Raw genomic sequence first — 25,005 nt, 5'->3', positions numbered from 1 at the left:
CCCGCCCGAGGGCAGAGCCACAGGTGAACATCTCTTCCATCTGAGGCAGGGGACGAGGAGTGCCAATGGGTTCGCCATGGACTTTCGGACCCTGGCCGCCTGCGTAGGATGGAACGACAGGGCCCTGATCAACCACTATCGCTGCAGTTTGCGCGAGGACGTCCGTCGGGAGTTGGCCTGCAGGGACACCACCCTCACCTTCGACAAACTGGTGGACCTGTCCATGCGGCTGGATAACCTGCTGGCTACCCGCGGACGTCCAGAGCGGGGTCTGTCGGTTTCATCCCCCAGCACCACCGCTCCGATGCCCATGGAGCTGGGGGGTGCGTAGCTCCGGGAGACCGGAGGAGGTTCCGTCTCGTGCACCATCTGTGGCGGCAGAGGTCACACTGCCGGTCGGTGCCGGGTTGGTTCCCGAGGTGAGCCAGCACCATTCTCACCCAGAGCCCTCTGTTGCACACATGTTTTTGTATCGAATATGAACAAAAATGAATTCAGCACTTGTTAGATAAATGGATTTGAACTCTTTTTTTAGGGCTATCCGGAATGTCGCTAGTTCGGCATGACCGGAGTCACCATTTCTTTTCCTGAGTTTTCCCCGGATTCCCAGCATAAGGCGCTCGTCGATTCAGGCTCGGCTGGGAATTTTATAGACAGATCATTCGCACATAGTTTAGGGATCCCTATTGTTCCAGTGGCTATGCCCTTCCCAGTTCACGACTTAGACAGTCTGCCATTAGGGTTGATTAGGGAGGCCACCGCTCCTCTGGGCATGGTGACGCAGGGGGGTCACAAGGAGAGAATCGGTCTCTTCCTCATTGACTCTCCTGCGTGTCCCGTGGTGCTAGACCTACCCTGGTTAGCTTGTCATGACCCCACTGTTTCATGGCAACGGAGGGCTCTCACGGGGTGGTTGCGAGAGTGCTCGGGAGGTGTTTAGGGGTTTCCGTTGGTGCTACTACGGTGGAAAGTCCTGACCATGACTCCAATGTGCGCATTCCCCCCGAATATTCCGACTTGGCTCTCGCCTTCTCCAAAAAGAAGGCGACTCAATTACCACCCCATCGTCGGGCGATTGTGAGATAAATTTCCTGGTAGACGCCGCACTTCCCAGGAGTCACGTGTATCCCGTCACAGGTGGAGACGGCAGCTATGGAAACATATGTATCTGAATCCCTGTGTCAGGGGTACATTCAGTCCTCCACTTCACCCTCCTCCTTGAGTTTCTTTTTTGTGAAGAAGAAGGAGGGAGGTCTGCGCCCGTGTATTGACTATCGAGCCCTAAACCAGATCACTGTGAAGTACAGTTACCCGCTAACTCTCATAGCCACAGCGATTGAGTCAATGCACAGGACACACTTCTTCGCCAAACTAGATCTCAGGAGCGCTTGCAACCTGGTGCGTATCCGGGAGGGAGACTAGTGGAAGACGGCATTCAGTACTACCTCAGGGCATTACGAGTACCTCGTCATGCCGTACTAGTTGATGAATGCTCCATCAGTCTTCCAAGCCTTTGTAGACGAGATTTTCAGGGACTTGCACGGGCAGGGTGTAGTGGTGTATATTGATGATATTCTGTAATACTCCACTGCACGCGCAGAGTGTGTGTCCCTGGTACGCAGGGTGCTTGATCGCCTGTTGGAAGCATGACCTGGAAGTCAAGGCTGAAAAATGCATTTTCTTTCAGCAGTCCATCTCCTTCCTAGGGTACCGCATTTCCACCTCAGGGGTGGAGATGGAGAGTGACCGCATTTCAGCCGTGCGTAATTGGCCGACTCCCACCACGGTAAAGGAGGTGCAGTGGTTTCTAGGGTTTGCCAATTACTACCGGAGGTTTATCCGGGGTTTTGGTCAGGTAGCGGCTCCCATTACCTCACTGCTGAAGGGGGGCCCGTGCGTTTGCAGTGGTCGGATGAGGTGGACAGGGATTTTGGTCACCTAAGGGCATGGAGGCATTGGCTTGAGGGGGCTAAACACCGTTTTCTCATCTGGACTGACCACCGCAATCTGGAGTAGATCCGGGCAGCAAGGAATCAAATCAAATCAAATGTATTTATATAGCCCTTCGTACGTCAGCTGATATCTCAAAGTGCTATACAGAAACCTAACCTAAAACCCCAAACAGCAAGCAATGCAGGTGTAGAAGCACGATGGCTTTAAGGAAAAACTCCCTTAACCTCTAGCGTCGCGCAATCCCGTATCCAGGAGCGTAATCATAGCCTCAAGCTCATTACCATAACGCAACGTTAACTATTCATGAAAATCGCAAATGAAATGAAATAAATATATTGGCTCACAAGCTTAGCCTTTTGTTAACAACACTGTCATCTCAGATTTTCAAAATATGCTTTTCAACCATAGCTACACAAGCATTTGTGTAAGAGTATTGATAGCTAGCATAGCATTAAGCCTAGCATTCAGCAGGCAACATTTTCACAAAAACAAGAAAAGCATTCAAATAAAATCATTTACCTTTGAAGAACTTCGGATGTTTTCAATGAGGAGACTCTCAGTTAGATAGCAAATGTTCAGTTTTTCCCAAAATATTATTTGTGTAGGAGAAATCGCTCCGTTTTGTTCATCACGTTTGGCTAAACATTTTTTTTTTTTAAATCAGTCATTACAACGCCAAACTTTTTTCCAAATTAACTCCATAATATCGATAGAAACATGGCAAACGTTGTTTAGAATCAATCCTCAAGGTGTTTTTCACATATATATTCGATGATAAGTTATTCGTGGCAGTTGGGTTTCTCCTCTGAAGCAAATGGTAAAATACACGCAGCTGGAGATTACGCAATAATTGCAACGGAGGACACCAAGCGAGCACCTGGTAAATGTAGTCTCTTATGGTCAATCTTCCAATGATATGCCTACAAATACGTCACAATGCTGCAGACACCTTGGGGAAATGACAGAAAGTGTAAGCTCATTCCTGGCGCATTCACAGCCTTATAAGGAGACATTGGAACAAAGCGCATTCAAAATCTGGGGCATTTCCTGTTTGAAATGTCATCTTGGTTTCGCTTGTAGCATCAGTTCTGTGGCACTCACAGATAATATCTTTGCAGATTTGGAAACGTCAGAGTGTTTTCTTTCCAAAGCTGTCAATTATATGCATAGTCGTGACAAAATATCTTGTTTAAAACGGTAACGTTATTTTATCCAAAAATTAAAAGAGCGCCCCCTATATTGAAGAAGTTAAAGGCCAAAACCTAGGAAGAAACCTAGAGAGGAACCAGGCTATGAAGGGTGGCCAGTCCTCTTCTGGCTGTGCCGGGTGGAGATTATTACAGAACATGACCAAGATGTTCAAATGTTCATAAATGACCAGCATGGTCAAATAATAATAATCACAGTAGTTGTTGAGGGTGCAGCAAGTCAGCACGTCAGGAGTAAACGTCAGTTGGCTTTTCATAGCCGATCATTAAGAGTATCTTGACCACTCCTGCTGTCTCTAGAGAGTTGAAAACAGCAGGTCTGGGACAGGTAGCACGTCCGGTGAACAGGTCAGGATTCCATAGCCGCAGGCAGAACAGTTGAAACTGGAGCAGCAGCACGGCCAGGTGGACTGGGGACAGCAAGGAGTAATCATGCCAGGTAGTCCTGAGGCATGGTCCTAGGGCTCAGGTCCTCAGAGAGAACGAGAGAAAGAGAGAATTAGAGAGAGCATACTTAAATTCACACAGGACACCGGATAAGACAGGAGAAGTACTCCAGATATAACAAACTGACCCTAGCCCCCCGACACATAAACTACTGCAGCATAAATACTGGAGGCTGAGACAGGATGGGTGAGGAGACACTGTGGCCCCATCCGATGATACCCCGGGACAGGGCCAAACAGGAAGAATATAACCCACTTTTCCAAAGCACAGCCCCCACACCACTAGAGGGATATCTTCAACCACCAACTTACCATCCTGAGACAAGGCCGAGTATAGCCCACAAATATCTCCGCCATGGCACAACCGAAGGGGGGGCGCCAACCCAGACAGGAAGATCATGTCAGTGACTCAACCCACTCAAATGACGCACCCCTCCTAGGAACAGCATGAAAGAGCACCAGTAAGCCAGTGACTCGGCCCCTGTAATAGGGTTAGAGGCAGAGAATCCCAGTGCAGAGAGGGGAACCGGTCAGGCGGAGACAGCAAGGGCGGTTCGTTGCTCCAGAGCCTTTCCATTCACCTTCACAGCGAGGGAAATCTTCTAGCGAGGGAAATATTGTGGCTTCACCATGTTTCATTGAAATTAACAGCTGTGTGTCATCCAAATAGCAGTGAAAGTTAACATTATGTTTTCGGATGACATCCCCAAGAGGTAAAATATATAGTGAAAACAATAGTGGTCCTAAAGCGGAACCTTGAGGAAAACCGAAATTTACAGTTGATTTGTCCGAGGACAAACCATTCACAGAGACAAACTGATATCTTTCCCACAGATAAGATCTAAACCAGGCCAGAACTTGTCCGTGTAGACCAATTTGGGTTTCCAATCTCTCCAAAAGAATGTGGTGATCGATGGTATTAAAAGCAGCACTAAGGTCTAGGAGCACGAGGACTGATGCAGAGCCTCGGTCTGATGCCATTAAAAGGTAATTTACCACCTTCAGTGCTATGATGGGGTCTAAAACCAGACTGAAGCATTTTGTAAACATTGTTTGTCTTCAGGAAGGCAGTGAGTTGCTGTGCAACAGCTTTTTCTAAACATTTTGAGAGGAATGGAAGATTCGGTATAGGCCGATAGTTTTTATATTTTCTGGGATAAGGTTTGGCTTTTTCAAGAGAGGCTTTATTACTGCCACTTTTAGTGAGTTTGGTACACATCCGGTGGATAGAGAGCCATTTATTATGTTCAACATAGGAGGGCCAAGCAGAGGAAGCAGCTCTTTCAGTAGTTTAGTTGGAATAGGGTCCAGTATGCAGCTTGAAGGTTTAGAGGCCATGATTATTTTCATCATTGTGTCAAGAGATATAGTACTAAAACACTTGAGTGTCTCTCTTGATCCTAGGTCCTGGCAGAGTTGTGCAGACTAAGGACAACTGAGCTTTGAAGGAATACGCAGATTTAAAGAGGAGTCCGTAATTTGCTTTCTAATGATAATGATCTTTTCCTCAAATAAGTTCATGAATGTATTACTGCTGAAGTGAAAGCCATCCTCACTTGGGGTATGCTGCTTTTTAGTTAGCTTTGCGACAGTATCAAAAATAAATTTGGGATTGTTCTTATTTTCCTCAATTAAGTAGGAAAAATAGGATGATCGAGCAGCAGTGAGGGCTCTTCGATACTGCACGGTATTGACTTTCCAAGGTTAACTGATTTTGGTCCTCTGACGTCCTTGGGTAGGCAGAGGGAGTCTGGAAAGGCATCAAGGAATCTTTGTGTTGTCTGGGAATTTATAGCACGACTTTTGATGCTCCTTGGTTGGGGTCTGAGCAGATTATTTGTTGCAATATCAAACGTAATAAAATGGTGGTCCGATAGTCCAGGATTATGAGGAAAAACATTAAGATCCACAACATTTATTCTATGTGACAAAACTAGGTCCAGAGTATGACTGTGACAGTGAGTAGGACCTGAGAGATGTTTGACAAAACCCACTGAGTCGATGATGGCTCCGAAAGCCTTTTGGAGTGGGTCTGTGGACTTTTCCATGTGAATATTAAAGTCACCAAAAATTTGAATATTATCTGCTATCACTACAAGGTCTGATAGGAATTCAGGGAACTCAATGAGGAACGCTGTATATGGCACAGGAGGCCCGTAAACAGTAGCTATAAAAAGTGATTGAGTAGGCAGCATAGATTTCATGACTAGAAGCTCAAAAGACGAAAACATATATATATTTTTTTTGTAAATTGACATTTGCTATCGTAAATGTTAGCAACACCTCCGCCTTTGCGGGATCCACGGGGGATATGGTCACTAGTGGAGACTGAACCCTCGCCAGGTAAGGTGGGCCATATTTTTGTGGGCCGCTCTCTGTATGACACAGAGAGCGGCCCATTGATTCCACCCCCATACTCCCGGCCTCCTGTCTGGTGGCGCCGGCAGTGTGGGAGCTGGACGCGGACATAGAGCAGGCGTTACGTGCAGAGCCCGCTCCCCTCCAGTGTCCCGCTGGGCGTCTGTACGTTCCGTCTACTGTCCGTGACTGGCTGATCTATTGGGCCGACACGTCACCCTCCTCTGGTCATCCATGCATCGGTCGGACGGTGCGCTGTCTAAGTGGGAAGTACTGGCGGCCCACTTTGGCTAAGGACGTGAGGGTTTCCTCCTGCTCGGGGTGCGCTCAGTGTAAGGCTCCTAGGCACCTGCCCAGAGGTAAGCTACACCCTTTACCCGTTCCACAACAGCCTTGGTCGCACCTGTCGGTCGATTTCCTTACCGATCTTCCACCCTCACAGGGTAACACCACGATCTTGGTCGTTGTGGACCGTTTTTCCAAATCCTTCCGTCTCCTCCCTCTGCCCGGTCACCCTACGGCCCTACAGACTGCGGAGGCCTTGTTTACACACATCTTCCTGCACTACGGGGTGCCTGAGAATGTAGTGTCTGATCGGGGTCCCCAGTTCACTTCGAGGGTCAGGAGGGAGTTCATGGAACGTCTTGGGGTCTCGATCAACCTTGGGGTTTCACCCTGAGAGTAACGGGCAGGTGGAGAGAGTTAACCAGGATGTGGGTAGGTTTCTGAGGTCTTATTGCCAGGACCGGCCGGGGGAGTGGGCGGCGTTCGTGCCCTGGGCAGAGATGGCCCAGAACTCGCTCCGCCACTCCTCCACTAACCTCTCGCCCTTCTAGTGCATACTGGGGTATCCACCCGTTCTGGCTCCTTGGCATCAGAGTCAGACCGAGGCTCCTGCGGTGGACGACTGGTTCCGGCACGCGGAGGAGACATGGGACACCGCCCAGCGCAGACCATCACCGCAGTGATGCCCCGGTGTTTGCACCGGGGGACCAGGTCTGGCTCTCGACCCAAGACCTTTCCCTCTGCCAGCCCTGCCGGATGCTGGGTCCATACTGGATTCAAGGCGTCGGGCGAGGGGCCTTCAGTACCTCGTGGAGTGGGAGGGGTACGGTCCGGAGGAGAGATGCTGGGTTCCGGTGGAGGACGTGTTGGGCCCTTCAATGCTGCGGCAGTTCCACCGTCTCCGTCCGGATCGCCCTGCACCTCGCTTTCCGGGTCGTCCCCGAGGCCGGTGTCTAGCGGTTCCTCTCCTTGTTCGGGCCACGTTCGGCGGTCGACGTCACCGGTCTTCTAGCCATCGCCAATCCACCTTTCATTTTCCGTTTGTTTTGTCTTGTTTTTCCACACACCTGGTTTGCATTCCCTCATTACTTGTCATGTATATAACCCTCTCTTCGCCCCCATGTCTCTGTGTGCAAGTTTTTGTTGTAAAGTGTATGTGCACTTCTGACTGGTTTTGCGACGGGTTATTTTACCTGTATTTTGTTGTTCTGGGTGCAGATTGTTTTTTGCATTATTATAGTGCTCCAGTTGTTACTCTCCTGTGCCTGACATCCCTGCAGCAAGTTACACACCGCTTACTGGGACTCACACATGGTTTTCTAACATTTGTGTGATTTGGTGTGTGCCCATTTGAACGTGTGCATGTACATACGCATGGGTGTGTATGGAGGCCTGGTGTGTACGCGCACGTGCATTCGTGGTCCCATGGCAGCCATTACTGCTGGCCCTGCTCGGTCAGTCCTCAGCGAACCCTGTCTTGCGGCTGTAGGAACCATTTCTCCTCAGTCATCAATGTTTAATGAGATATGGGGTCTTACTGCCGGCTGATATATCAACGCTCCACACTCCCATTCTCAAATCACAGAGGAATCGATCTACGCTGCCTGAATAACAAGTGGCAGGACCGAGCTGAAAACATGCCAAGTAGTGTTCAGGACTTTGTTTTGTCTGTTTCTCTAGGAAATATAGGGCGCGCCCCAAATGGCACCCTATCCCCAATATGGTGAACTACTTTTGACAAGAGCCCCATGGGCACATCGAATAGTGATGTCATGTTCTTTTGTAACGTTAAAGTGGACCAAGATGGCAGTGCTGTGAGAGCGTCATGTCACGTTTGCTGTTATTATCATCATCATTATTATTGTCACAGCATAACATCATCATACCGGGTTAGATTTGATATGTCTCTTCACTCTATATAGCTACTACGTTCACTGTAGTTGGATTCTTTAGACAGGACACATGTTATTTCCATGAACCTTCTCTCACCCGTGAAGATTTCTGTTTATAGAAATACACCCCGTGGGAAGAGACGTGTCATGCGCCTTACCTTATTTCCCAGTCAGGCCTGATAACCAAGGTGTCCATATCATGGAAAGAACTCCACCTGGGCTTTGACCCCACCTCGTGATGGCCCCACCGGGCCCTTGATTGAGTGGCCTCTGAAGGGCCCCGTGCAACACAGAGGTTAATCTGGCATCTCAGTGCTAACCGGGCCCCTGGGCGAGGTCAGTGAATACACGCCAGTATCCACTCTCCGGAAAACACATGTCTATCGCCGTGGCCGCGCTAAATTAAAAGTCCCTGGCGGCAGCGGACTTGGAGTTAGTCAGAGGTGTTAATGAGAGGGGATTGGCTAGAGAGGGTAATGTTACAGTAAATAAAAGCCTTGGGGAGAGGAGAGCGCTAAACTCTTCTTCAGCCGTCTTTAACGTGTAGTGTGTGTGTTTGTGTATGATGTGTGTGCGCGCACGTGCGTGCCCGCGTCAGCTATAGTCGTTATGGAAGATGAGTCCGCATTTCACTGGCCTTGCCTTGACCTCTCTATCACCCAACTGTACACCCCATCATTCAGCCTCAAGTTGAACACGTTTATGAATGGGGTGGCATTCACGCCTCTCTTATTGTTAAAACGACATCGGGGAAGATGAATTCTATAGGTGAACAGGAATGAAAAGCATAAAGGAACAATTATAACCACAAATATCTGCTAAGTCTATTACCTGTCGTTGTTGTGGAATACCTGAAGCGCTCCTGCTACTTATTTTCTTCAAGGTTGTACAAGATGTTTAATCCTAGATACATCCAAAACAAGGACTTGGACAAAGAAATGCTGTGTTATAGCATTTCTCCTGGCCTGTGTTGTAACCGTCCCCCTTCCCGCCTCCCCCTTGGCGTGTATTTCTGACCTCTACCTCTCTACGTGGCCGGCCTTATGTTGCCACACTCAACCGATAACCTCCTTCATATCTACCCTAGACCTCCCTCAGGCGCAGGCAGAGGTCAGGGAGATAGAAGGGAAGTCTAGAATGAGGTTTTACATAATAGGCCAGTCAGTCAGGCAGTAAAGTCAGTAGCAGCACACTCATTAGGCTCTTAAAGGGTGAATCGTTAACTTACCGTCCCACTGGTTGTCCTTAATGCCCTGCTTTTACTGTACAGTCCCTTCTGAAAGTATTCAGACCAGACTTTTCCACATTTTGTTACGTTCCAAAAATAAATACATCTCAGCAATCTACACACAATACCCCATAATGACAAAGCGAAACAGGTGAATCCTGTTTCCGTTGATCATCCTTTAGAAGTTTCTACAACTTGTTTGGAGTCCACCTGTGGTAAATTCAATTGATTGGACATGATTTGGAAAGGCATACCTGTCTATATAAGGTCTCACAGTTGACAGTGCATGTCAGAGCAAAAACCAAGCCATGAGGTCGAAGGAGTTGTCGGTAGAGCTCTGAAACAGGATTGTCGAGGCACAGATCTGGAGAAGAGTACCAAAAAATGTCTGCAACATTGAAGGTCCCCAAGAACACAGTGGCCTCCATCATTTTTAAATGGAAGAAGTTTGGAACCACGAACACTCCTAGTGCTGGCCACCCAGCCAAACTGAGCAGCTCAGGGGAGAAGGGCCTTGGTCAGGGAGGTGACCAAGAACCCGATAGTCATTATCACAGAGCTCCAGAGTTCCTCTGTGGAGATGGGAGAACCTCCTAGAAGGACAGCCATCTCTGCAGCACTCCACCAATCAGGCCTTTGTGGTAGAGTGGCCAGACGGAAACCACTCCTCAGTAAAAAAGCACATGACAGCCCGCTTGGAGTTTGCCAAAAGGCACCTAAATATTCTCTGGTCTGATGAAGCAACGATTGAACTCTTTGGCCTGAATGCCAAATGCCAAGTGTCACGTCTGGAGGAAACCTGACACCATTCACCATCTACGGTGAAGGATGGTGGTGGCAGCATCATGCTGTGGGGATGTTTTTCAGCAGCAGTGACTGGGAGACTAGTCAGGATCGAGGGAAAGATGAACGGAGCAAAGTACAGAGAGATCCTTGATGAAAACCTGCTCCAGAGCACTCAGGACCTCAGATTGGGGCGAAGGTTAACCTTCCAACAGGACAACGACCCTAAGCACACAGCCAAGACAACGCAGGAGGGGATTCGGGACAAGTCTCAATGTCCTTGAGTGGCCCTGCCAGAGCCCGGACTTGAACCCAATCAAACATCGCTGGGGAGACCTGAAAATAGCAGTGCAGCAACGCTCCCCATACAACCTGACAGTGAGGTTGAGAGTATCTGCAGAGAAGAATGGGAGAAACTCCCCAAATACAGGAGTGCCAAGCTTGTCGCATCATGCCAAAGAAGACTCGATGCTGTAATTGCTGCCAAAGGTGCTTCAACAAAGTACTGAGTAAAGGGTCTGAATACTTATGTAAATAAGGTATTTCAGTGTCTTATTTTTTTTAAATTTGCAAAATTATTATGGGTTATTGTGTGTAGATTGCTGAAGTTTTTTTTTTTTACAACATTTAAGAATAAGGCTGTAACGTAACAAAATCTGGAAAAATTGAAGGGATTCTGAATTCTTCCCGAGTGCACAGTAATTGACTGTCATAAAAATTATAATTGACAAAACTGCGCAGGTAATCTGGAGGTCGTTCTGTTCTTTGGATTACACCACATTGTGTTCATCCCAAATGTCAACCTATTATTCCCTTAACGTGATGGTCCAGAACTTTTTTATAATTTCAGCCTGTGGTTTTGAAAGTGGTGCTCATGAGACAAAACAGGTCTCCTGTTTTTTTGTGTGCTACATCAAATCAAATTACATGTATTTATATAGCCCTCCTTAGATCAGCTGATATCTGAAAGTGCTGTAACAGAAACCCAGCCTAAAACCCCAAACAGCAAGCAATGCAGGTGTAGAAGCACGGTGGCTAGGAAAAACTCCCTAGAAAGGCCAAAACCTAGGAAGAAACCTAGAGAGGAACCAGGCTATGAGGGGTGGCCAGTGCTCTTATGGCTGTGCCGGGTGGAGATTAAAACAGAACATGGCCAAGATGTTCAAATGTTTCTTAAATGACCAGCATGTAGTTGTCGAGGGTGCAACAGGTCAGCACCTCAGGAGTACAGTGCCTTGCGAAAGTATTCGGTCCCCTTGAAATTTGCGACCTTTTGCCACATTTCAGGCTTAAAACATAAAGATATAAAACTGTATTTTTTTGTGAAGAATCAACAACAAGTGGGACACAATCATGAAGTGGAACGACATTTATTGGATATTTCAAACTTTTTTAACAAATCAAAAACTGAAAAATTGGGCGTGCAAAATTATTCAGCCCCTTTACTTTCAGTGCAGCAAACTCTCTCCAGAAGTTCAGTGAGGATCTCTGAATGATCCAATGCTGACCTAAATGACTAATGATGATAAATACAATCCACCTGTGTGTAATCAAGTCTCCGTATAAATGCACCTGCACTGTGATAGTCTCAGAGGTCCGTCAAAAGCGCAGAGAGCATCATGAAGAACAAGGAACACACCAGGCAGGTCCGAGATACTGTTGTGAAGAAGTTTAAAGCCGGATTTGGATACAAAAAGATTTCCCAAGCTTTAAACATCCCAAGGAGCACTGTGCAAGCGATAATATTGAAATGGAAGGAGTATCAGACCACTGCAAATCTACCAAGACCTGGCCGTCCCTCTAAACTTTCAGCTCATACAAGGAGAAGACTGATCAGAGATGCAGCCAAGAGGCCCATGATCACTCTGGATGAACTGCAGAGATCTACAGCTGAGGTGGGAGACTCTGTCCATAGGACAACAATCAGTCGTATATTGCACAAATCTGGCCTTTATGGAAGAGTGGCAAGAAAGCCATTTCTTAAAGATATCCATAAAAAGTGTCGTTTAAAGTTTGCCACAAGCCACCTGGGAGACACACCAAACATGTGGAAGAAGGTGCTCTGGTCAGATTAAACCAAAATTGAACTTTTTGGCAACAATGCAAAACGTTATGTTTGGCGTAAAAGCAACACAGCTGAACACACCATCCCCACTGTCAAACATGGTGGTGGCAACATCATGGTTTGGGCCTGCTTTTCTTCAGCAGGGACAGGGAAGATGGTTAAAATTAATGGGAAGATGGATGGAGCCAAATACAGGACCATTCTGGAAGAAAACCTGATGGAGTCTGCAAAAGACCTGAGACTGGGACGGAGATTTGTCTTCCAACAAGACAATGATCCAAAACATAAAGCAAAATCTACAATGGAATGGTTCAAAAATAAACATATCCAGGTGTTAGAATGGCCAAGTCAAAGTCCAGACCTGAATCCAATCGAGAATCTGTGGAAAGAACTGAAAACTGCTGTTCACAAATGCTCTCCATCCAACCTCACTGAGCTCGAGCTGTTTTGCAAGGAGGAATGGGAAAAAATGTCAGTCTCTCGATGTGCAAAACTGATAGAGACATACCCCAAGCGACTTACAGCTGTAATCGCAGCAAAAGGTGGCGCTACAAGGTATTAACTTAAGGGGGCTGAATAATTTTGCACGCCCAATTTTTCAGTTTTTGATTTGTTAAAAAAGTTTGAAATATCCAATAAATGTCGTTCCACTTCATGATTGTGTCCCACTTGTTGTTGATTCTTCACAAAAAAATACAGTTTTATATCTTTATGTTTGAAGCCTGAAATATGGCAAAAGGTCGCAAAGTTCAAGGGGGCCGAATACTTTCGCAAGGCACTGTAAATGTCAGTTGGCTTTTCATAGCCGATCATTCAGAGTATCTCTACCGCTCCTGCTGTCTCTAGAGAGTTGAAAACAGCAGGTCTGGGACAGGTAGCACGTCCTTTGAACAGGTCAGGGTTCCATCCAGGCAGAACAGTTGAAACTGGAGCAGCAGCACGGCCAGGTGGACTGGGGACAGCAAGGAGTGCCAGGTAGTAATGAGGCATGGTCCTGGAGCTCAGGTCCTCCGTGAGAAAGAAAGAGAGAAAGAAAGAAAGAATTAGAGAGAGCATACTTAAATTCACACAGGACACCAGATAAGACAGGATAAATACTCCAGGTATAACAGACTGACCCTAGCCCCCCGACACATAAACTACTGCAGCATAAATTCTGGAGGCTGAGACAGGAGGGGTCAAGAGACACTGTGGCCCCATCCGATGATACCCCCAGAATTGATAGGATATGTTACGAATCCAATTCAAACAATATGTTACAAATTTGTTGTGCTTAACATCCTGGACTGCATCTTTAATAGTGTACTTCTTATTGGGCCCTGGTCAAAAGTAGTGCACTAGGGAATAGGGTGCCATTTGATACACCCTATTTTTCATGCCTTTACCTTTGGGACCACTGGTCATGAAACACTCCCTTCTACCTGTCAATTTGGACACGTTGACTGTAGTTGAAGTGTATAGATCATGTTCAAATGTGATAAGTTATGCGCTGTTTTGGTTGTTGATTATCATTCTCACTGACCTTTCACTCAGAACACTACAGCAGTTGTTGATGTAGAAATGTTCTGTAGGCTTTTAACCACAAACAAAATTTTAGAATTTCTGTTAATGAATCAGTAAGTTAACACTGAATGATGTCATGCATTATCATAGCTCTGGTCCACAGAGTAGTGCGCGTTCTTTCCACTACGCTCACCATGCACTAAGCACTGGACCAGAGTTAACATTGTCAATAAGTGATGATTGACATGTGTGCTGTCTCTCTCTCTCCCTGTTAGGATCTGGCCTTAACCTGAGCGACAACGAGTCGATCCACGGGAGCCATGATGGTGGGAGTACGGCCCCATCCCAGATCGTTGAACTAAGACGCATTCCCATCGCCGACACACACCTTTAACCTCCCATGTTTTTTTATACCACAGAGAAAAACACAACAGTATTTTTATATTTCTACTGCCTTTGCACTAAAACATCCCAATTTTTTTTTTTTATAGAAAGGTTGTAGATGTTTTCGTTAGCTGTTTGATATCATGAAACCCGGTGATGTTTGTATGTCTGTTTTTATATATGAGTATATAAATGTTTTACTAAATTAATTTGTGAAAGTCCTTGATGGAGTTTTTGAAGCTGATTTTATCTCTCCTTGGATGTAAACATTTTGTAAAGTTTTTAGGACACGAGCCAGCACCCTCAAACCTGCTGCTAAGGTTTGTGTAACATTGTTAATAAATAATTCAACAGCTATTTTACATTGGGCTGTCTTGATTCAATTTGTCCGCCTGTGATTGCGTTTGGAGCGGCTGGCAGCAGTCTATGGTCTGTCAACAGTTGGGCATAAAGAGAGGAGAGCTTGTGTGAGAGTTGCATAACGCAGGATGTGGAATTGCTGAGTCGCTGTCGGGTCAGACTAGAGGACACTGTGAATGCATGCAGTCTCCTGGGGGAATTTCACAAACTTGTTATACACAGTCTGAGCAATCTGGTCCTGGGAGATCAGGTCTGAACATTTCTGCTTGGGTCTGCAAAAGCGGCGGGAGGTGGAAATATGGAGTATGAATGTGGAGTGTGAAAGTTCATATAGATGTAGATGAACTGAAGTGTGTCAAACCTGTACATGTACCGCATGTACACGATCAGGATACAAGGTCAAACACGTTACATCACTTCAAAAGTTCAGATAACAAATTCAATTGTCCAAACAGGAGCCTGTTTCATCTGCAAAGTGAGAGCCAGCAGTGTGTGCACTTAACTAGGCAAGTCAGTTAAGAACCAATTCTTATTTACAATGACGGCCTGACCCGGATGATGCTGGGCCAATTGTGCACAGCCCTGTTGGACTCCCAATTAGTGCCACATGATACCGCCTGGATTTGAACCAGGGACTATAGTGACAGCTCTTGCACTGAGATGCAGTGCCTTAGACCGCTGCACCACTCAGGAGCCCAATGAGTGTGTTCACTTTTCAGCTTGGAACTGTAATCTCAGTGGTTACTTGACCCTGACCCCTAAACTCTGACCTCAAATTGCTAGATTTGGTTAATGGATAGAATAGAAACAAGTTTTTTTGGGGGGGGTCAAAGCTGAGAGACAGAGGGAGAATTACTAACATAATATGAATGTAATCAATCTGGATTGTTTGACACTAAGAACAGCAGCTAATATGCTCTCCAGAGATGACCTACCCCTTATTCATTTAGTTAATGAGCTTCCAGTTCCAGACAAACATTGGAAGGACTGTAGCCTGCCTGATATGATGCTACTACTACTGCTGTTATTACAGTACAAGAAAAACAAGCCATAACCAGTGACTAGTAGTTCAGGTCTGGAGCTCTAACGGAAATGCATTACAAAAGGGTTGTGGAGTCTAAACTCCCTCTATGTTGCTGACGTAATTTATGTATGAAGGGCGACAAGGTTGGAGGCTCCACATTCCACACATTGAAAGCTAAGACCTATTCATCTGCCACTCTGTTCATATTTGTAGGAAACAAAGAGGGTTCCTGGATGCATCTCAACTGTGAGTAAGTGCTGGGTCTGGTTTTGCTGGCTTCCTTAGCAGACCTAACGGAGAATAGAGGACATTGGGATGTTTTGTTTCTGCCTTATTCGAGCCTCACCTCCTGGTCTCACCCTGGCGGCTCCTTTACACACCTAGTGGACACTTACAGTTGAAGTCGGAAGTTTACATACACCTTGGCCAAATGCATTTAAACTCAGTTTTTCACAATTCCTGACATTTAATCCAAGTAAAAATTCACTGTTTTAGGTCAGTTAGGATCACCACTTTATTTTAAGAATGTGAAATGTCAGAATAATAGTAGATAGAATGATTTATTTCAGCTTTTATTTCTTTCATCACATTCCCAGTGAGTCAAAAGTTTACATACACTCAATTAGTCTTTGGTAGCATTGCCTTTAAATGGTTTAACTTGGGTCAAACGTTTTGGGTAGCCTTCCACAAGCTTCCCACAATAAGTTGGGTGAATTTTGGCCCATTCCTCCTGACAGAGCTGGTGGAACTAAGTAAGGTTTGTAGGCCTCCTTGCTCGCACACACTTTTTCAGTTCTGCCCACAAATGTTCTATAAGATTGAGGTAAAGGCTTTGTGGTGGCCATTCCAATATCTTGACTTTGTTGTCCTTAAACCATTTTGATTTTGAAGTATTCTTGAGGTCATTTTCCATTTTTAAGACCCATTTGTGAGCAAGCTTTAACTTCCTGACTGATGTAATGAGATGTTGCTTCAATATATCCACATAATTGTCCTAACTCTTTGTGAAGTGCACCAGTCCCTCCTGCAGCAAAACACCCCCACAACATGATGCTGCCACCCCCGTGCTTCACGGTTGGGATGGTGTTCTTCAGCTTGCAAGCCTCCCCCCTTTTCCTCCAAACATAACAATGGTAATTATGGCCAAACAGTTCTATTTTTGTTTCATCAGACCAGAGCATATTTCTCCAAAAAGTACGATCTTTGTCCCCATGTGCAGTTGTCTGGCTTTTTATGGCGATTTTGGAGCAGTGGCTTCTTCCTTGTTGAGTGGCCTTTCAGGTTATGTCAATATAGGACTCGTTTTACTGTGGATATAGATGCTTTTGTACCTGTTTCTTCCAGCACCTTCACAAGGTCCTTTGCTGTTGTTCTGGGATTGATTTGCACTTTTCGACACCAAAGTACGTTCATCTCTAGGAGACAGAATGCGTCTCCTTCCTGAGCAGTATGATGGCTGCGTGGTCCCATGGTGTTTATACTTGTGTGCTATTGTTTGTACAGATGAACATCAGGCATCAGGCATTTGGAAATTTCTCCCAAGGATGAACCAGACTTGTGGAGGTCTACAATATTTTTTTCTGAGGTCTTGGCTGATTTCTTTTGATTTTCCCATGATGTCAAGCAAAGAGGCACTGAGTTTGAAAGTAGGCCTTGAAATACATCCACAGGTACACCTCCAATTGACTCAAATGATGTCAATTAGCCTATCAGAAAGCCATGACATAATTTTCTGGAGTTTTCCAAGCTGTTTAAAGGCAGAGTCTAGTCTATGTAAACTTCTGACCCACCGGAATTGTGATACAGTGAATTAAAAGTGAAATAATCTGTCTGTAAACAATTGTTGGAAAAATTACTTGTGTCATGCACAAAGTAGATGTCCTAACCGACTTGCCAAAACTCAAGTTTGTTAACAAGAAATTTGTGAGGTGGTTGAAAAACGAGTTTTAATGACTCCAACCTAAGTGTATGTCATCTGTAACTATAACTGTATATGACGCAATGGCAAATGGCGTATGTATCCATAATGGAGGTTGGAGAAGTATCGAAGCCATTCTTCCTCTGTACTAAGAGCAACCTTGATTTTGTGTGATGAGTTGTCTACCGGCAGAGATGCTGACGCATCGCTAGTCCTGAAAAATGTCTGTTACTGTATTCAAACACTAAATTCATCTGAAAGGACAACTGCATAGCAGGCCACATTTAGTTGACAAACAGCTTTTACTGTACACTGTAACTCAGCAGTAAGCTAGTCTTTCTCCCATTTATACTGTCCACACCACACCAGCTCATCCCCAGCTTGTACAGGACTCATTTCAGCAGAACTACAGTACACTGAACAAAAAAATGCACGCAACATGAAACAATTTCAAAGATTGAACGGCGTTAAAGTACATATTAGGGAAATCAGTCCATTTAAATAAATGAATTTGGGCCCTAATCTATGGATTTCACATGAATATACAGTTCTGTTGATCACAGATGCCTTAAAAAAAAGGTAGGGGCATGGATCAGAAAACCAGTCAGTATCTGGTGTGACCACCATTTGCCTCATGCAGCGCGACACATGTCATTGGTGTAGAGTTGATCAGGTTGTGGATTGAGGCCTGTGAAATTATGTCTCACTGCTCTTCGATGGATGTGCGAAGTTGCTTTATATTGGTAGGAGCTGGAACACGCTGTCGTACACTTTGGTCCAGAGCATCCCAAACATGCTCAATGGGTGACATGTCTGGTGAGTATGCAGGCCATGGAAGGATTGGGATATTTTCAACTTCACGGAATTGTGTACAGATCCTTGCGACATGGGGCCATGCATTATCATGTACAAAAGTTGAGAGGGCTCTTTTATTTCAGCGCGTGAAAGATGTGACGGACCCCAACACTGTACATGTTACATTTTTGTTCAGCATACTTTGATGTGATGAGATGAGAAGGTTGGGATTGTCGTGTCTTTGGCTATGCCGGATTAATTGCTATGACATGCTATTCTATAAAATACTTTCTCCATAATTAATATCACCTGATTGAGCTAATCAGGTAAATGTAATTAACTAGAAAGTCGGGCACCACGAAATAATATTTATAGAGCTGTTATCTTCCGAATAAACTCTTAAACATTTAGCAATATTTTACATCAGTAGCAGTCAACATTAATCGTCATCTTACTTCAGTCTCATATTCTGAAAGCTGTAAATTCTTGGTTATCGGTAAGAATCCTGGCTAACAAGTTGAATCAGCAATACAAAATTGGGTTTAATTATTTATTTACTAAATACCTAACTAATCACACAGAATAACATATAAAAATAATTAATTATACCTGGATAATTCTTTACGTCATAGGAAAACGTCCCTAGCGGGCGGAACAGATATGACAGCTTGTTACACAAAGGAAAAGGGGCGGGGTTTGAGTGAAAGAGCGGGAGACTCTGGAACAGAGGCGAAGCTGTGCTATCGTAAATACAGTATCTTATGCATTCTAAATTACCACCCATTTGGAAAAGGAAAATCCAATAAATATTTACTATGAGCTGCGCTTCAGTAGGTTGGTGGGAGATGGGAGACCGTGTTGCCAAACTGAGTCCTCTGTCCTTTGAAGAATGTCTCTGGTGTTCACTTGGATAAGTTGTAGTAACGTCGTTGTGTGGTAGATGGGATACTCTGTCTGTTCCTTCCTAACCTGCGTTTGCAGCTGCGGTCATTAACTCAACGGCTAGGAGGTATCACTTCTGTCATGAATAAGATCCCAAAGTTCATATCATTCCAACCAAAGCTCATGCTGATGTTGGCTTCGTTCTTGTAGTTTTATCTGAACCATTCTGACATAGAATCGTCATCCTACCTCATGGGAACAGAAAGTTATGTCGTAGTCAAGAGCTTATATAGGAAGGAAGAGGAGGGTGTGTTTGAAAAGTTTTATAGCCTTTGTCCCTTCACAGGGGAGGGCCACTGATTGAGCAGCCCTATCTTATGAAAATCCAAATCTCACATCTCTCACAAGTAAAATCACATTTCATCCCATCACAAATAATTTCAAATTCAAACATTTAAATTGAACAACAATTCCATGTGAATCTGATAACTCTGATGTATAGACTTTCCACTGTAGAGTTTATGTCATCTTATCATTGATGAGAATGTCTCAGATGACAACCGAACTGACATCATATTCATTAAGTACCACTGTATATGTTCAATTGTTCGGATTACCAGAATATAGTTCATTCCCCCCCACATTCTGACGTTCCCAGAATCTCTATGTTAACTCTTAGAACTACCCATCCCGGTTCCGGTATATTTGTCATCAGCAACCACTGAATAGCATAGCACAACAGTCAAAAAATATTATTAGAAAATATTCATATTCATGAAATCACAAGTGAAATATAGCGAAACACACCTTAGCCTTTTGTTAATCACCCTGTCGTCTCAGATTTTGAAATTATGCTTTACAGCGAAAGCAGTACAAGCATTTGTGTAAGTTTATCAATAGCCTAGCATAGCATTATGTACACTTAGCTTGGTCACGAAAATCAGAAAAGCAATCAAATTAACCGTTTACCTTTGATGATCTTCGGATGTTTTCTCTCACGAGACTCCCAGTTAGACAGCAAATGTTCCTTTTGTTCCATAAAGATATTTTTTCTATCCAAATACCTCCGTTAGTTTGGTGCGTTATGCCCTGGAATCCACCGGAAATAGCGGTCACGACAGCGCAGACAAAAATTCCAAATTATATCCATAATGTCGACAGAAACATGGCAAACGTTTTTTATAATCAATCCTCAAGGTGTTTTTCAAATATCAATGCGATAATATATCAACCGGGACAGTTGGCTTTTCACTAGGACCGGGAGGAACAATGGCCGCCTCTCTCTTTTATGCAAAAATCACTCTGAGAAGCCCCACCTGACCACTTACGTAATGTGGTCCTTCACGCTCATTCTTCAAAATAAAGGCCTGAAACTATGTCTAACGGCTGTAGACACCTTAAGGAAGCCATAGAAAAAGGAATCTGGTTGATATCCCTTTCAATGGTCAATATGGATGCATAGGAACACATAGGTTTCAAAATAAGAGTCACTTCCTGATTGGATTTTTCTCAGGCTTTCCCCTGCAATATCAGTTCTGTTATACTCACAGACAATATTTGTACAGTTTTGGAAACTTTAGAGTGTTTTCTATCCTAAGCTGTCAATTATATGCATATTCTAGCATCTGGTCCTGAGAAATAGGCTGTTTATATTGGGAACGTTATTTTTCCAAACATAAAAATAGTGCCCCCTAGCTTCAAGAGTTTTTAACCAAGGGGTTTTGCAAATGTAACCTTAGTAGGGTAGAGAGAGGAAAAAGGGGGGAAGAGGTATTTATGACTGTCATAAACCAACCCCCAGGCCAACGTCATGACAGGATGTTGTTTTGTCTCTTAAATTATGCAGCCCTTATACTGTAACAATATGTTTTGTTCATCCAACATAAGGTTTCAGATCAACTTTGTCCTTTTAAACTTTCAAAAGCCACAGTTTGTTCTCTCCCTGTTGAGGAAGTAACCTGGTTAACCATCCAAACTCTTTTGATCCAGACTCAATACTTTGATTTGAACATTGAAATGTGCAGCATTTATTTTGGGTTTGGGTGACATACTGTAATTGTTGTCACTCTGTGGCCTGGTGTAATTTATGCAGGGGGGTCCTACCACAGATTTGACTGTTTGTGGTCTGTGGGTCCTGGCCAGTGTCCAGTAGCATAGCACAACCACCAGCAAACACTTGTCATCAGCCACTTGGGCCAGGAGTTATGAGGGGAACTGCAGCAGAAATAGATCTTTGGACTCTTTCCATTCTCAAAAAGTCCTTCGCTGTGTGGAAATATGTTTACCATTGGCTCTGACAAGGCTCATCTGATAAGGCTGTGAGTGAATGAGGCATGCGTTTAGGGAAATGTATGGTTTGTATCATGCATTTAGAAGGAACGTTTTTATGAGGTTAATGTATTGTCTCAAGTGTAAACAAGTTTGAAACGACAGGCTGTAAGGGCAATGGGACAGTTCCTGTCCCAGGTCTTGAGTGTGACAGACCTATAACTCAGATCTCTCCCCCAATGTCTAGCGCCTGGTGCCTGGTGACTCATCCTGTCTCCCAGTCACCAGCCCTCCTCTCAGTGATTCAGCACTTTCCCACCAGAACACTTTTGCTCTCTCTCTCTGGGAAAAATCCCCTGTTCTTTTTTAAGCCTTTTTCACAAAATGCACACACAAATATACAGGATCCATGTGCACAGCCTCAGGCTTGATTTGTAAACAACACACAGTGGACTTATAATAATTATGTTCTGGTTTCTTTGGGATGAACTGAAACAAGCACTATTATTCTATACCAGACAGTTACCATATATGCACTGAACAGAAATATAAGCACAACATGTAAAGTGTTGGTCTCATGTTTCATGAGCTGAAATAAAATATCCGATAAAAGCTTATTACTCTCAAATGTTGTGCACAAATTTGTTTACATTCCTGTTAGTGAGCATTTCTCCTTTGCCAAGATAATCCATCCACCCGACAGGAGTGGCAGAACAAGAAGCTGATTTAACAGCATGATCATTACACAAGTGTGCCTTGTGCTGGGGACAACAAAAGGGCCACTTGAAAATGTACAGTTTTGTCACACAACACAATGCCACAGATGTCTCAAGTTTTGAGGGGACCGTGCAATTGGCATGCTGACTGCAGGAATGTTCACCAGAGCTGTTGACAGATATTTTAATGTTCATTTCTCTACCATAAGCCGCCTCCAACGCCCAACTGGCCTCACAACCGCAGACCACATGTATGGCATCGTGTGGGAGAGTAGTTTGCTGATGTCAACGTTGAACAGAGTGCCCGATGGGCGCGGTGGGGATATGGTATGGGCAGGCATAAGTTACGGACTACAAACACAATTGCATTTTATCAATGGCAATTTGAATGCGCAGAGTACAGTGACGAGATCCTGATCGTGCCATTCATCCGCCGCCATCATCTCATGTTTCAGCATGATAATGCACGGCCCCATGTCACAGGGATCTGTACACAATTCCTGGAAGCTGAAAATGTCCCAGTTCTTCCCTGGCCTGCATACTCACCAGACATGTCACCCATTGAGTATTTTTGGGATTTTCTGGATCGACATGTACGACAGCGTGTTCCAGTTCGCACCAATATCCATCAACTTCGCACAGAAGAGGAGTGGGACACCAGTTCACAGGCCACCATTTTGTGTTGCCTTTCCTGATCAACTCTATGTGAAGGAGATGTGTCACGCTGCATGAGGCAAATGGTGGTAACACCAGATACTGACTGGTTTTCTGATCCACGCCTCTACCTTTTTTAAAGATGTCTGTGACCAACAGATGCATGTCTGTATTCACAGTCATGTGAAATCCATAGATTAGGGCCTAATTAATTTATTTCAATAGACTGATTTCCTTACATGAACTGTAACTAGTCAAACCTATGAAATTGTTGCATGTTGCGTTTATATTTTTGTTCAGTATAAGTTCACAATGCATACCAGGTGAATAGGACTGTAAAATGTATTACCAATGTTTCAATATTTGTTAATTAAATAGCTTTTTAGTTCACCTGACTCGATGGATTGGATCATCTTATGACAATGTCTTTACATGGTTGACATGTTCCTTTTTGCTTGGCAGTGGAGCGGTAATCGTATGAAATGTGATAATGTTTCACCATTTTGTGTTGCCTTTCCTTTCTCCAGATCTTTTTCAGCACCGCACCTGTAAGACCTATTCAGTCCAGGTAGCATTCTTCAAGACAACTGTGTTTGAATGTGCGGGCATGGGCTATTCAGGGCTTTCTTTGGTGAACACACACCGCCTCTCATTCATCACAATAGTGTGACCTGGTTTCAAATAATGTGTCTGAAAACACTCTTTGTCAACCACATCGATGTGACCAGACAAGACATTAGAAGGTCATGGATTCTACTGTCATTACGGTAACTCATAAAGGACTTTGTGTTTTTCTATGCCACAATTTACCTGGTCTTTGAAGACGTTCATACCCTAGAAATTCTTGACTACATGGCAATGAATTGACTATGAGCTAAATGGGTTAATAGTTTACACAGTTAGATGTATATGGCTCTGTAGGCTATTTGGCATGTCTGGGCTTGTGCAAAAAGTGTTCCCTTAACTCACAATTACTCCTGTGTTACTACTCTACATAGGCATTGGCATAAGTCAATTCCCTAACAAATCACCTTCTGCTGATGCTTGTTGAACAGCCAATGGCTTGTTTAGGGTCATTCGCAGTTCATGGGTGCTCTTTTGACTGAAGAAGCAGATGCAACAGACAGAGAGCAAGGTTTAGCATCCATCACTTGATTAAATTAACCGGAATCTAAAGACTGAACATGTACAGTGTTACCGTACTCCTTAATCCTTTCACATTGCCATTGAGGATTCTATTGCCACTGCCTGCACCTGATTTCTGAGGTTAACAGTTAATAAATGTTATATCGTATTGAAACGGTACAGGAAAAACTATAGAGGCATGGAAGTTCAGTTGCCAAGGCACATGTCACGGTAGCTCTAATCCAGCACGGACCAGAGCTCATTTCATAGTATCTTGATGACAATACAACCAGCACATACTGTAGAATTTCAGAGAAATGATTGGATAAGCACTTAAGTTTACGACATGCTCTGCTCTTAAGAAAGTAGTCTGTAAAACGTCTATGATTTGTGCTTCTGTAAAGCTCGTGTCACCCCTTCATATTACAAACGGGCCCTTTGACAGCTAAAGGATCCCTGTGTCTCGGAACATCTTTCTCAGAAAAGGGACCCCCAAAAGCAAACTTCGCTGGGGTCAAAGAGTCAGTGCTGTGTGAATTTATGTCAACTTAGAGCTTTTACAACCCCACTGTGACGGGAAGGGACCGGCGCAGGATGAGAACCCACAGGTTGGTAGGAGACGAGTGGCTCTCTACGTCTGCGACGTGCCTGTGTGTCTGCTCTCCCTGGGTGATTGATGTGTTCTGAAAGCAAGCAGGGCCTCATTAAGGCTATACGATCACAGGCTGTACTACCAATGCATTCCTTACCTCACAGTCACATGCCAATGGCTTTGAAAGCAGTTGAAAGAGCAGGTTAGAGGGGCGGTGGAGGATGTGAGGGGGAAGCATTAGTCCAAATGCACGTCAAAATGAAGAGCACACAAATGTGAAAGGACTGTGCTGTGTAGAGTACTGTTCTATCATGATGTCTCGTACACTGACATCATCACTAGAGTCTTTTCTCTTGCATGTCGTCTAGTTCTGGTCCTGGGGTCGATCTCATTGGCCCTCAAGGACTATGGTTGTCACAGTGATACACTAGGTCCTATTAACTAGATACCAGGTTAGCCAAGTCAACATAGTCATGCCCAGAATGGTGGGGGGGTGGGGGGGGCAGTAATAGTAATGTTGGCCATAATGGGGGGGGACTGTTATCCAGTGCTTTCAAAGAGAGGGG

General features: G+C 44.6%; 1 protein-coding gene across 4 annotated transcripts in view; it reads left to right on the top strand.

The window, feature by feature from the left end:
• Window positions 1-14,467, top strand: part of adgrv1 (adhesion G protein-coupled receptor V1) — a 213,878-nt gene extending 199,411 nt beyond the window's left edge. For all 4 annotated transcript variants that reach the window (XM_036935476.1, XM_036935475.1, XM_036935474.1 and 1 more), the window contains one exon: window positions 13,997-14,467. In XM_036935476.1, coding sequence (XP_036791371.1) covers window positions 13,997-14,115 — 119 coding nt within the window. In that variant the 3' untranslated portion in view covers window positions 14,116-14,467. The remainder of the gene's footprint in view (window positions 1-13,996) is intronic.
• The last annotated feature ends 10,538 nt before the right edge of the window (window positions 14,468-25,005 follow it).

The sequence above is a fragment of the Oncorhynchus mykiss genome, chromosome 11, assembly GCF_013265735.2.
Source record: "Oncorhynchus mykiss isolate Arlee chromosome 11, USDA_OmykA_1.1, whole genome shotgun sequence".
NCBI lineage: Eukaryota > Metazoa > Chordata > Actinopteri > Salmoniformes > Salmonidae > Oncorhynchus > Oncorhynchus mykiss.
Note: the sequence above shows the minus strand (reverse complement) of the source record. Positions and strands in the feature narration are given on the sequence as shown.